This window comes from Ochlerotatus camptorhynchus, unplaced genomic scaffold (assembly GCF_037179485.1).
Source record: "Ochlerotatus camptorhynchus isolate MF236.1 unplaced genomic scaffold, CSIRO-AGI_Acam_v1.1 ptg001052l, whole genome shotgun sequence".
In the NCBI taxonomy this organism is placed as follows: domain Eukaryota; kingdom Metazoa; phylum Arthropoda; class Insecta; order Diptera; family Culicidae; genus Ochlerotatus; species Ochlerotatus camptorhynchus.
The window spans coordinates 1-14073 of NW_027041466.1; the positions used below are offsets into that span (position 1 = coordinate 1).

A 14073-nucleotide genomic window follows, 5' to 3' on the forward strand; every position below is an offset into this window, starting at 1 on the left:
ATTGACTGCTTCGAAATACATATTAAATCGCCAAATTCTAGAGCCATGATTGCTAGAGCCAACGTGTTTTCTAATTATAAAAAGCACAACACTGTCAAAGTGTTGATCGGAGTCAGCGCATCTGGATCCATATTGTATGTATCTGAAGCCTTTGGCGGTCGAACTTTGGACAACGAAATCGTGAAATCTTCTGGATTTTTTAACCATATTGCTTATCCAGCTTTCAAGAAAAAAAAACCAACAGCTACAACCATTTGAAAAGTTCTTAGTGTTGATGGACACCATTCCATAACAATGCTGCAGCACTGGAACAACGAGACTCCCACGATCGATCAAATACTAGTCATAGCTGCAGCCCTGGTAAACTTATGCCCTAGTGTTGTTCCTTCTCTTTGCGATGTTTTATTCTTGTTAAATAAAGTGATTTTTATATTGTTTGTTTTAATTATTTAATATATTATATTATTAATAAATTCGTAAATTTCTTACCAACCAATTCAGGAAAAATAACATGTTTGAAAAAATCTATCGCCGTGTTTTTACAGTACGACCAAAAATCGTCGTTGCGTTTAATTGCGAACAGCAAAACCTGATGAGGAGGACCACACGTAAAAATATCCAAAATTTGCCTTATAAGAATGTAATGCAATTAAAATAAGAAAAATAAAAACCTCATCACGTGTCGGGCATTTCTGTCAATCGGTTGCGTTCTTAACGATTTTCTAAGAAAATCTCTCGGATTTACTTCCAGTTGTTAAGCGTATTTAAGTGATTTTTGCTAGTAGTTTCCTGAAGGTCGATCGGAAGGGTAAGTGTTTATCGTTTTATATCTCAATTCTAAGCAATGGATCATTCATATGGTATTTATTTATCCAAATTATTACTGTGCGGATTTCGATCCATATATAACAGTTGATTCTAAATCCGTACACTTGTGCATTAACAATAACGATTCTACTTTATCCAATGTTTTTCAGCAGATCATGGAAGCTAAATACACGCCGGAGGATTTGGAGAAGACCGTGACAATGATGCGTGCGGGGAAATCTTACCGAGAAGCATCCAGGGATTTTGCCGTTCCATTCACCACCATAAGAGATGCCTATTGAATCGCTAAAACTCTCTCATTTTATTCGTATTGTTAATGTTATATTATTAATATCTTTTAATGAAGAGCGTCAAGAACCAGCCGAAAAGTAAAACAACGCAGCTCCCCTACAAGATATCACCAACACGCATATACAAATTAGGGAACATTCATAAATGACGTAGCATTTGATGGGGGGAGGTGGGGTTTCAGAATTTGTGACCGGCCATGCATTGGATATAGCCAAATACGTTACGAGGGGGGAGGAGGAGTCTAAAATTGATCAAAAATATGCTACGTCATTGTTGGATGCTCCTTACAGAGAGCAGACAGAAATGGGCAAGAGAGCATTCCCAGTAGTAGCTACCAGCGAGGAATGACCGGAAATACACATGAAAGTAGAGTGGACGAAAATTGATAAAGAGAACGCAAAGAAACAAAGGATTGAGGAACGACAAAAGAAAAAAGGTTGAGCGAGAGAGGAAGAGGAGGAAGAAAAGGAAGAAGAGAAAAGAAAGTTGGAAGCGGGGAGAAGAAGCAGAATAAAGCTGCGGAAAAGAAGCAATGAAAGTTCTGCAGTTTTATGATTATTACCACCAGTAAACGGGTTGGGATCCAAAACCAGAAACTGGTAGATGTTGGCAAATGTTATCATTAACGGCACTTCTTGCGGTGTCGTTTGTAATGTTGACGGGTCGATACCGTAGCACATTCCAATTTCCGACGATATCTTTGTGCTGCAGCTTCACAATCCTTGAAATTAATAGTTTTTGCTTTAAATAAAAACAAACTAAATATAAATTTGATTTCCTACCATTTTTCTAAAGTGGACTTGACAGCGATTTGTTTTTTTTTTTTATTTTCCATCAGTAGAACATATGTAGTAGTGAAATCGCTTACTAATACTAAAGGGGACAGAGAAGTCTATGGGAATGGTAGGAAGCCATTTGGAAGTGCATGAAAATTTTCATTTTTTATTCATTATCTTTATGGGCAGTTTTAGATGCACAAAAATTGCATGTGTACATTACGATGGTGATAAGGTAAACACTCGTTTATTTGTTTTTTTTTTTTTCTGTGAAAGCATGTTTATACCCTGGACAGACTATGGCTTATATCATGTAATATAGGCTGTCTTGCAATGAGCACGCATACATCTAGTTTCATTGGAAATCCTATGTATGAGTGCTCATTGCAAGACAGTCTATATAACATGATATAAGCCATAGTCTGTCCAGGGCATTAGTCACAAATCGTGGATTTTCTGATATTCTCCATACTGCAAAAATGATTTTCCTACCACTGAAGGGGCGACATCTCTCGGATCTTCAGTATAGCTACTACTCAAATCATATAAATAATTGTCATCCTGGACGAGGGTTACAACGTTTATTTTTAATACGAATATTTCTAAAATAAACGTAGGATGATTTTTATTTTAAACATTGATGTCACATGACTTAATTCATAAAATACGTTTGAAATCAATCAAATCTATTTTTGTGGCCAGAACAAACTGAGTTTACGTGTATATTTACCTCAAATATTTTTATTTCGATAATGTTGTTTTCTGCGTAAAAATTTGACCATTTTGCCCGAGGGGGACAACTCTATCTACGATGCAGAAAAGATTGTGTTTTGCTGTGGCTAGCTGCACGCACGCTGAGTAGATAAAAGGGAGATTTATGTCGATTTTGAAGATTTCCTGCAAAAAGATGAAGCACGATGCAAGTAGATGCGAGAATTTAAAGATGATTTTTCGAAGATTGATTCGCTAGTGTGAGATTTTTTTAGCATCTAGAATTGAGATTTAGATGTGTCGCCCCCCCTCGATTTTGCTGGAGATTCCGGATATCCAGAGGACCGTTTTCTGGCCACCCAGTAATAAAATCGATATGATGATGGCATATTTCCTCTATGTTCATGATTGCATGCAAATTAGACAAAATCTTGGATCTCCAGGTCTACTTTCAGGAATTGACCATTTTCCCTGTGATTAAGGATATCCTTCTTCTTCTTCTTCGCATTTCAAGTTATTGCATATCGCATATTAGCTTATTGCGTGCTCTCAACTTAGTGTTCTAGAGACACTTCCACAGTTATTAATTGAGAGCTTTCGATGCCTGTACCATTTTTGCATTAATATAATTGCGTGACAAGTCCAATCATACTTCTATGCCCAGGGAAGTCTAGAAATTTTCCAACTCGAAAAATTCCTAGACCGGACCGGGAATCGAACCCAGCCACCTCCAGCATGGTCTTGCTTTGTAGCTGCACCTTTACCGACTGAGCTAAGGGAGACCTCGGATATCCAGAGGACCGTTTTCTTGCCACTCGGTATATAATGAAGGCATATTTCCCTATGCTCATGTTTGTATGCAATCTAGAAAAAATCGCGAATCTCTAGATCTACTTCCAGGAATTGAATCCGAATTTGCGCAGAGCCACCTCTGACAAATTTTCTAATTCCGACTGACCAACCACATGTCCAATCGGTTCCTTGTGTGTTCCGTTTGATAGTAGATAGTCAATATTAAAGTTTGGTAATCAAATTTCCGAAAACTAGTCATGTCAACATGAATCGATACGCATTGTGCTCGGCACTCTTCCGGGTTTTTTTTCCGTTCCGGTACAATCGGGTTTCCAAATGAAACTAGATAGCCATACCTTTTGAATGGTAGCTGAATCATTACGATTTAACATCGCAGTAAATGGAAGTTTTTATACGCTTGTATTTTTTTTTTAACATTATTAGAGAGATTTTTAGCCGTTGGCTTGTTCATCTCTATATTATATGCTTGCACCTTTGAGGTTTATATGCTTGTACCTGAAAGTAGAAATATCAAAAATCTTCTTCTTTCCTTTATTTAACGTCGGTCTCTGTTCCGCAATCTAGTGTCAATCCATTGACGGCAATCGAATGTGCAGGAAGGCAGCTTCCACACCTGCGTAGGATATCGCACCCATTCAACATACCGGGCCGGGACCAACGGCTTTACTTCCCTTCCGAAGGAAGACGTGACCAGAGATTTTTATGCTTCAGAAAAATCCCACCGACCTCGGCTGGGATTGAACCCAGATCCATTGGGGTGTTAGAAAGCGAAATATCAAAAATATTCAAGTTGCCTTTCTATTTTATTTTATTTGTGTTTGGAAGGGTACAAGCTCATTGTATGTAAGATGATGAATCATCAATTAAGCAATAAGTTGATTATGTTTTAGAGCATTTATTTCAATGATGTTTCAAATGATTTTTGGTGTCCTAATGTTGTTTTTGGCTTGCCTAGATTGTGTAAAGTGTTTGTGCTATACATCCGGATGAAGAGTGTGCAGATAAATTGTTTGGAATTTTGATACACACTAGTGCGATAGTAAAATTTCAGGGTCCGATGAGTTTTAGAACCTTAAACAAAGTACAATTATAAGGAATGTTTTTTTGTCACATAATAGCATATAAATCTTATTTTACTTCGTAACCGTAAATACAGAGGCTGATTGTGCGTTAGATAGTGTATTGGCAGCAGTGTCTTCATCAGCGATACCCTCAATATCTTCACGCTCTTCCTCTTCGTCAATAATACTGATGTCGTGTAGTGATGGTCGATGACTTCTTCGCCAGCCTAAAAGATTAAGAAAATCCTGGATTTAGTCACAGACATTATTTGGTTTTGAAATATTACCTTCTGGTGGCTCCAGCATCGGTTTCGTCTTTTTCAACAGTTTAGTACCGCTTATTGATATTAGTAACGCTCCCAGTGGAGCGGAAAGTATAATGCTAAGAATGCAGAAATTTTTAACTAGCTCTGCGTAGTGTTTCTCGTCTTCTGATCGATGTTGCGATGAAACCGCTTTAAGAGCGACTGGTCCAAGAGCTGCCTGCACAGTTGCTTTTGACATCCAGGAAATAGCCACAAAAATCTGCAAGCATACCATAGATTAGCATTACTCCTTCGTAAAGTGTAATTATTCAAAGGCACTGACGTTTAGCAAAGCAAATTTCCAAAATTTTATACCATCTATCAAGATACATTAAAAACTGTTAAGGTTATTCCCTGTAGCGTCCTGTTTTCGTGTTACACTTCGCGATTTCACATGTACAAAAAATAAGGTTTCTGTGAATACGTGGCTTAAACTACTACTTGTTGTTTGCTGCGGAGAATTAAATTGCGAGGTGTGATGGAAAAACGGACTCTACGAGGAAACACATTTACGCCTCGCAATTTTAAGAGCACACATCTTAAGATCTACGAGGTGTATACATCTGAAAATTTCAAACATTCCTTGCTTCTCCGCAGCAAACAACAAGTAGTAGTTTTAGCTACGTACATTCACAGAAACCTTATAATTTTTACATGTGAAATTGCAAAGTGTGACTCGAAAAAGGAATCACCTTGAAGCAAACCTATGTCTTGTTAAGACTACAGAGTTATAACATATTATAATAATTAATCGACAAGAAAAATGTTATCAAGTTAGCTTTTTCACGCCTGGTTGTATTGGGGCGCTGTGTGAAACTTTGGTAGTGAAAATCCGAGGAAAATACATAAGAAATCGCTGTGAATCTCATTGTGGCCTTTTTGAAATAGGATATGTTTGGTTGATGCATATTATTAGGGTAATTATGGTTGATGCATATATTATGTCACGCTCAAGGGGGGGTGGGGGTCTAAGATTTTGTGACAAGCAATGCATTAGGTATAGGAAAAACGTCACAATGGGGGGGGGGGGGGGTAAATTTATCCTCGATTTAGCGTGACATAATTAATGCATGGGCCCTTAGATACATTTTGAGGTTAGTCCGAGGAAAATAATAAATAAATTTAAACGACGATAGACCCCCGTTAGTGTGCGAGCGGTAAACGTCACTAATCTCTATAACATGTTATAACTGCTCATAACCCGTTCACATTACAGCGTATATCACGTGATATACACTGTCTTGCAATGAACACTCTTACATCTAGTTTTCACTGGAAATCCTATGTATGAGTGCTCATTGCAAGACAGCCTATATTACGTGATATAGGCTGTAATGTGAACGGGGTATGATCAGTCTGAACATAGTATTAAGGCTCTGAACCATTTGGTGGATTATTTTAGCTTTTGGTTAAAATTTGACAGATGAAAAGTTATCGATTAACCCTGCTATCCGAGCGTGGTTACTTCTGACAGACAAGAAGTTAAATTTTGACGACCGTGGCTCGAAAACCGGTCGATCGACAGCACGGGGATTTTCGAACATAAGAAATAACTTTCGAAATGTCACTTTTAACCACGAGTTAAATTTAACTCGGCAAATGGTTCACAGCCTAAGGCTCCGAACCATTTGGTGGATTATTTCAACTTTTAGTTAAAATTTGACAGATGAAAAGTTATCGATTAATCCTGCTATCCGAGCGTGGTTATTTCTGACAGACAAGAAGTTAAATTTTGACAACCTTGGATAAGTTCTTCTCGAAAACCGGTCGATCGACAGCACAGGGATTTTCGAACATAGAAAATAGCTTGCAAAATGTCACTTTTAACCACGAGTTAAATTTAACTCGGCAAATGGTTCACAGCCTAAGAGGCTGTTCATTAACTAAATACGTAGACAGTTAAGGCATGGTATAAGTTTCCTACAAAGAAAAAGAATGAACTCTTGGACTCTTGGATGAAATGGACTCTGGAAAATGTCAAGTTGCATGAAGTATGAAAAAAAGATTCTGTCAACCGTGTCCTTAGGCTGTGAACCATTTGCCGAGTTAAATTTAACTCGTGGTTAAAAGTGACATTTCAAAAGTTATTCTCTATCTTCGAAAATCCCTGTGCTGTCGATCGACCGGTTTTCGAGAAGAACTCACCCACGGTTATCAAAATTTAACTTCTTGTCTGTCAGAAATAACCACGCTTGGATAGCAGGGTTAATCGATAACTTTCCATTTGTCAAATTTTAACCAAAAGTTAAGAAAATCCACCAAATGGTTCAGAGACTGTGACCTTAGACTGTGGACCATTTGCCGTGTTAAATTAAACTCGTTGTTAAAAGTGACATTTCGAAAGTTATCCTCTATGTTCGAAAATCCCTGTGCTGTCAATCGACCGGTTTTCGGGAAGAACTCAACCACGATTGTCAAAATTTAACTTCTTGTCTGTCAGAAATAACTACGCTCGGATAGCAGGGTTAATCGATAACTTTCCATCTGTCAAATTTTAACCAAAAGTTAAAATAATCAACCAAATGGTTCTGAGCCTTAATTGAGAGTTAAACATGTTTTCACGAGGATCCCGAAGTTACCTTTTCTTTGACGTTTAATTTGTCTCCAAATGCAATGCCAACAGTTACAGCAATTCGGACGATTATACACAAATATATGCAGCCAGTCCCTATGGCTACCATGTGGGGATCTAGTTCACGTATCTGGAATTAGATTTGAAAGTGAATGTGTGGAATAAGATATTTACCTTTAAAGCTACCTTGATTGAAGCACCGGTTATTCCAAACAGTATGGGTTCAAAAATCATCCAGAAAATTTCAAATGCCGTTGATACAGGATTGTCTTCAAGGTCCCATCCTTCTCCGCACCAAAAACACGAAGCGGTAAAAGCTGCGAAAACAACAGCAAGGGGACCGGCTCCTTCAAAGTGTATTTTCTCACTTCCAAATACTGCCAGTAATCCTCCACCAAATAGCATCAATGTACGAATAGGAATTACATAAGCGTCTCCTTTTTCTGGAATGTATTTACACAAGAAACCCCAAAACACACCGAATCCTAGTCCACCAAAAACGCAAACTGGTGCTTGTGCAATTTGGAACGCTAAGCCTTGCGAGGTGAACATAATGCTAGAAATGATGCCAAAGACGGCAACGGAAGCTGCATCGTCGATACCGGCTACAGCAATGATTAGTGTTGGAATTCCCTTGGCAACACCGTATCCTTTGGTTCTCAATCTGAATAGGCAAGGTACTACTACAGCTGGGGACACTGCGGCGATAATTGAACCTAACATCATACCCCACATCCATGGTAGATCAAGTAGATAATGCGTCAATACTCCGATTAATACGAATTCTACAGTCCAAGGAATAAGACCCAGCTTCAGAATGGTGACGTACACTTTTTTAAATGCTTTAGGATCCATTTCTAGCCCAGCGCGGGTCAGAATGATGACCAGTGCAAATTTCCGAAGCTCTGCGGTAACTTTGGTGAATTCCCCATCTAGGTTTACCCACCCGACATTCTGTAATAACACATTTTGGGATATTAATTACTCTACATTAAACTATTTAGTATAACTTGACTACCTGAAATAATAAACCAACCAGTAACATGCCAATAAGTCGTGGAAGCGTTGTTAGCGATATGAGAAATCCTCCGAAGTTTGCTGCTACGGTTAACACCGCTAATTGAAATAGTTGGCCGCCTGGCGCTGCAGAATCGCCTATAATGACGTAGGCTGTTGTCCATAGCAATAATCCTGAAATTAAATTAGGCAGATCAAGTTCATCTATATATATAAAAAAATGAATTTCTGCCTGTCTGTCTGCTGACAAATAGACGTAACTCTTCATTCTGGATCATCGTTTGCGCATTTAACTATTGGTTTAAATGTTATCGTTTTCGCGAACTACTCGCCGCAGCGCTGGCATCGGATCACTTTGACGTTTCTATATATTCGATTTTTCTTGCATACAACATTGTTTGCGAATCAGCGAGCAAGCTTTTTCCCAGGGCTGCAAGTCTCCTTAATAAATATATAAAAAAAGCTTTTTTCCACGGGAAGCCCACGAGATGTCGTTGGTGAAGTCCTATGTTTGGCGGTTCTATGTTTTGAAGATTATTTTATTCAGAAATTTCTGCATAACTCGAGAACTATTTAGTCAAGCAGATGGAACCAAATTTGTCATGTGGAGGTATAAGGAGGTGGTCATAGGGAGTAGCTCCTTAGATAAGAGGGGGGGGGGGGAGCTACGTACAATATAACATTTTTTTTTAATCGGCGCATAAACTCAAGCTTATATTAAATCCCGAGCAAGGCCGGACACACTCTGCTAGGTATCTATAAGCGTTTATTAGTGGAGAATGAATTTTTCAACTTGCTTTCTTGGTAGGTATGGCTTTCAGTCATGTCAAAAAGAAAACGTGAGTCTCTACTAAAATCTTAAGCATTTTACTATACCAAGATTATAAATTATAATTACAGTAATTAATAATTTACTGCGACAAACATGGTTCATCCACAAATTATGTAGGCATTTTTGAGTGATACTTATACATGCTTATACCATATAGTTAACTGTAAGACCAGAAGGTCCCGAAGAAACTTGCTCAACTTTCCTTTTCGAAATATTTCCTGCCTCAAAGATAGAGGCAACTCCCTCGAGTTGAGAAAATTTTAATTTTTTTAGAACTTGTACAATGGCGTGCTGACGCTCAAGCTGCCCAAAGGAGTTGAGATCTTTGGCTTTGCGGAAGATGTCGCACACTGGGGCAGATCAGTGATTTTCTCGGAAAAAATTAATAACTTTTGAACGAAGCATCCAATCAGAATACTGTTTTCAGTAAAGTTGTTTGTATTAGTTAAACGCTTCTTCTGAATAAATTAATTAGTTCGCAACTTGGTCGTAGAGATGGCGCGCGAATCTAACTTTTGAATAAAGCATCCTAGACGTATGGTGTTTTCAACAAAGTTTTTTATCTATTAAAATGAAGGAAAGTTGCAGAAGACATAAAACTTCCATAACCTTTAGTTTCGGAGATATAGGGTATATTGAAAAATATGATGTCAAAATTCGTATTTCTTAACTTTTTTGTATATTTTCATATGTTTGCTCTGGTTTCTGCATTTATTCCAACGAAAACAAACTAGGTGCGAATTTTCATTGAACTGTTTGTGGAATTTATAGTGGTTTTAGTGAAATATTCTCGAAAAACATGATATTTTGCCTCTATTTTAGGTGGGTGGGATTCTCGAAAGGGCAGCTAAGGGCAGCTGGACTTTGTCTCTTTTGCTAGCTCATGTCATTGTCTAACATACACCAGAAAACTGAAGACATGATATTCGATGATTTTTTTTAATTTCACTTTATATATACCGATAAAAACATCCTTTACATTGAAATGAACTGTTTCACATAATGAAAAACATTATATAAATTTTTGACATGTCACCATTTTTAAATGCTGTGCTGAATTTTGAGATTGTTTACTTATTATGAGCTGCCAGCGAACCAGGGGCCTGGCTGGTGGCCATGTTTTTGATGCTATCATCTGTTTTTGACTCTCTGCTTAATACACGATTATCCGTCCCTTTCCACCATGTATACGTCAGCTCAATCAGCTGCATTACCCAGGTATAGTTGTATATGTGACATCATCGCTGTGTGCTGCCGTGCCAACGTGATCGTGTACAACGCAGGGCGTCACAATATCAGCTTCAATCGACCAAATAGATGCGACGAAGAGACTGCTGGCTTTCTTTTTCTGTTAAAGTCGAACAGCTTCGCAGCATTCTAGAACCTCAGTCGGCGTGCACAAACAAATGTTCAATCGCTTGTCTCTCTTTCTCCCGTCGCTCCATTGGTCTTCCTTTCAAGCTTCGTCGAAATGGATGAGCGAAAGAACGCTCGAGTTTGATAGTTTTCTCTTTCATGAAACACATCAACAGAGGTTTCATGACGTATATGACGGAAAATGAAATAACACATTTAAAGCATTTCTCACGTCAAAACACTTGAAGATTACACGTCATATTTCTAATTTATCTTCCATCCATATATTTATCTAAAAAAAATGATCGAAAACGGGACCTAACGCATTTTAAACAAATTGAAAGAGCGGTGATAGAGTGTTCGTGAAAGGGGATTGAAAGCCATAATGAAGTTCGTTTAACTAGAAAATCGACGTTAGTTACATTGAAAGCTATGAGCAAAGCAACGACGAGAAGTTCCACAGCCAGCCTTTCCTTCTAAGCGTCCTTCTTTTTTATTTTCGTTTCTTGCTGATAGTCTAGCTAGGCGTTATAGAAATGAAGCGTCGAACACGTATGTATGAGAGAAACAAAACACGAGTTCATTTTAGAGCTTCGAAATTGTAGAGCCCTGGTACAACGTACAATTATCGATTACTTTTTCGAAGAGACGTATCAGCTTTTGTAAACAATGCATTTGATCGTCGGTTTGGTGTAACTGGTAGCTCATCCACGCATACGAACACCACTATCATGCAGGAGAAAATTTCCCCTATCTGATGGTAGTGTTAGTATACGTGAGCGAACTACCAGTTACGCCAAAACGACGATCAAATGCATTGTTTACAAAGCTGATACATCTCTCGAAAAAGTAATCGAGAATTATTAATGTGCGTCAATGTTTCAGTAGTTGGTATCCATAAGCGTGAATTTTTTTCTCGTCTCAGTTCAGTGATCAATTTCCGGTGTTGAGCAATAATCCACAAAGTTGCTATAATGGATTCACCTTCAATGTAAATTTTCAACAGTTGTTTATTCTATGCCATATGCTCAACATGCATTTCGTTTAGTGGTGTCTCAAAATTAATTTTAGTAAAGATAATAGATCACACAAGCACATCAAACTATTTTTACAACCAGATCCATTAATTACAAGTCTGCGAAAAAGACCGAAGAAAAATTCAGCCCAATTAATAAAAAAAATAGCGAGGTATTGGCATTATTACAACCACCGGATTCATTTGACAAATAGTGATAATTAAGGACAACTGATTTCTAAATACTTCAACTTAAGAGATAGTTTAATCTTTAAACCATTACTGCTTCTGCAATTTAAAAAGTTTAACGAATTAAAATTATACATAACTGACAGGTTTCCTTATTAGTAGAGATACTTGTAACGGTTTACAAAAGGTGAAATTAAAAAAAATCATCGAATATCATGTCTTCAGTTTTCTGGTATATGTTAGACAATGACATGAGCTAGCAAAAGAGACAAAGTCCAGCTGCCCTTAGCTGCCCCTACGAGAATCCCACCCACCTAAAATAGAGGCAAAATATCATGTTTTTCGAGAATATTTCACTAAAACCACTTTAAATTCCACAAATAGTGCAATGAAAATTTGCATCTAGTTTGTTTTCGTTGGAATAAATGCAGAAACCAGAGCAAACATATGAAAATATACAAAAAAGTTAAGAAATACGAATTTTGACATCATATTTTTCAATATACCCTATATCTCCGAAACTAAAGGTTATGGAAGTTTTATGTCTTCTGCAACTTTCCTTCATTTTAATAGATAAAAAACTTTGTTGAAAACACTATACGTCTAGGATGCTTTATTCAAAAGTTAGATTCGCGCGCCATCTCTACGACCAAGTTGCGAACTAATTAATTTATTCAGAAGAAGCGCTTAACTAATACAAACAACTTTACCCAAGACAGTATTCTGATTGGATGCTTTGTTCAAAAGTTATTAATTTTTTCCGAGAAAATCACTGATCTGCCCCAGTGTGTGTCGTCTTGACGGTAACCGGTGAGACGCTGGAAGAAGTGGAAATGCTGGCGGCTGAGGCGATAGATACGATTGGTAACTGGATGCAAGGAGCGAAGCTGCAGATAGTGCAGCGGGCAGAAATCACCGTTGGAGAGCACACCATTGTTTCGAAGCGCGTGCTGAAGTATCTGGGAGTGATGATCGACGACCGGCTAAACTTTAACAGCCACATCGAATATGCTTGCGAGAAGGCGGTGAAGGTCATCAACGCAATAGCCAGAATCATGCCGAACAATTCTGGTCCAAGCAGCAGCAAGAGGCGTCTTCTGGCTAGTGTGTCCTCATCGATACTAAGGTACGGAGGTCCAGCCTGGATTGAAGCGCTGAAAACGAAGCAGAACCAAAGGAAATTGAGCAGTACGTTCCGGCTCATGGCCATGCGAGTCATGTGTGCGTACAGAAACATTTCGATGGAGGCAGTATGCGTTATCGCTGGTATGATCCCAATCGGCATCACCCTGGCGGAGGACTACGAGTGCTATATGACGAGAGAAACCAGAGGAGTACGAAAAATGGTGAGAACAGTGTCGATGGCTAAGTGGCAGCAGGAGTGGGATGCAGCAGAGAACGGTAGATGGACACACAGGCTAATACCGATTCTTTCGACCTGGGTGAACAGGAAGCATGAAGAAGTCAACTTCCACTTGAAGAAGTTCCTGTCTGGTCATGGCTGCTTCAGGAAGTACCTGCATCGGTTCGGACACACAACGTCACCCTTCTGTCCGGAGTGTGGGAATGTGGAAGAATCACCAGAGCACGTGGTCTTCGAATGTCCTAGATTTGATGCTGTGCGAGAGGAGATGCTCGCCCTTAACACGGAGAATGTCGTCGAAGAAATGTGTCGAGAGGAGGGCACTTTTAACGCCGTCAGCAGAGCAGTAACGCAGATCATGTCAGCGCTGCAGCGAAAATGGCGAGAGGACCAACTAGAAAGTAGCAATGTGTTCATACAAGTGCGAACTGAAAGCCGAAGCCGGGAGTAGGTTGAATCCACCACCGGGGATAACCGAGTAGAACGTGACGCTGGGAGCTAAATGGCTCACAAATTGGAGAGACGATCAGCGGACTGGAAGCGCAAGTTAGCTGAGGTAAAGTGAGGTGCGTAAAGCACGGCCCCCTCCGAAGTAATACCAACCGGTGGAAACTAACGATTTTATATTGGCTGACTAGCCTATTGGTCCCAAGCAAATCGATTAACGTACCCCATTCTAGTCAAAATTCTAGTACTACACAATGTTTGTTTTTATTCGCTTTGAAAGTTTGACAGATAAAATAAGGGGTTAGTGATTTTTCCTATGTTTCGAGGGGGGAATCGATTAGCTTGGGACCGAAGATAGTACCAGAGCTGAGCCAAAAAGTTGAGCTCGTTTCTTCGGGACCTACTAGTCTTAGAGTTACCTCTATTGTAATACGACAAGTGGTTCCGGGGGAAAAGGGCAAGGCGTCCAAGGAGGTTTTAGTGCGGTAAAAATCTCA

The 14073-nt window shown here is 38.9% G+C and overlaps 1 protein-coding gene across 3 annotated transcripts in view; it reads right to left on the reverse strand.

Annotated features, from left to right (window-relative positions):
- Positions 1–4215: 4215 nt before the first annotated feature.
- The window catches only part of Nha1 (Na[+]/H[+] hydrogen antiporter 1), a 45271-nt gene continuing 35413 nt past the window's right edge, over positions 4216–14073 (reverse strand). The window contains exons 4-9 of one of the 3 annotated variants that reach the window (XM_065238874.1): positions 8376–8548; positions 7544–8311; positions 7365–7487; positions 4768–5005; positions 4557–4707; positions 4216–4490 (exon numbers count right to left, since the gene is read on the reverse strand). In XM_065238874.1, coding sequence (XP_065094946.1) covers positions 4484–4490; positions 4557–4707; positions 4768–5005; positions 7365–7487; positions 7544–8311; positions 8376–8548 — 1460 coding nt within the window. In that variant the 3' untranslated portion in view covers positions 4216–4483. Of the gene's footprint in view, positions 4708–4767; positions 5006–7364; positions 7488–7531; positions 8312–8375; positions 8549–14073 lie in introns of all 3 variants that reach the window. The other 2 variants (XM_065238875.1, XM_065238876.1) reach the window with 2 other exon arrangements.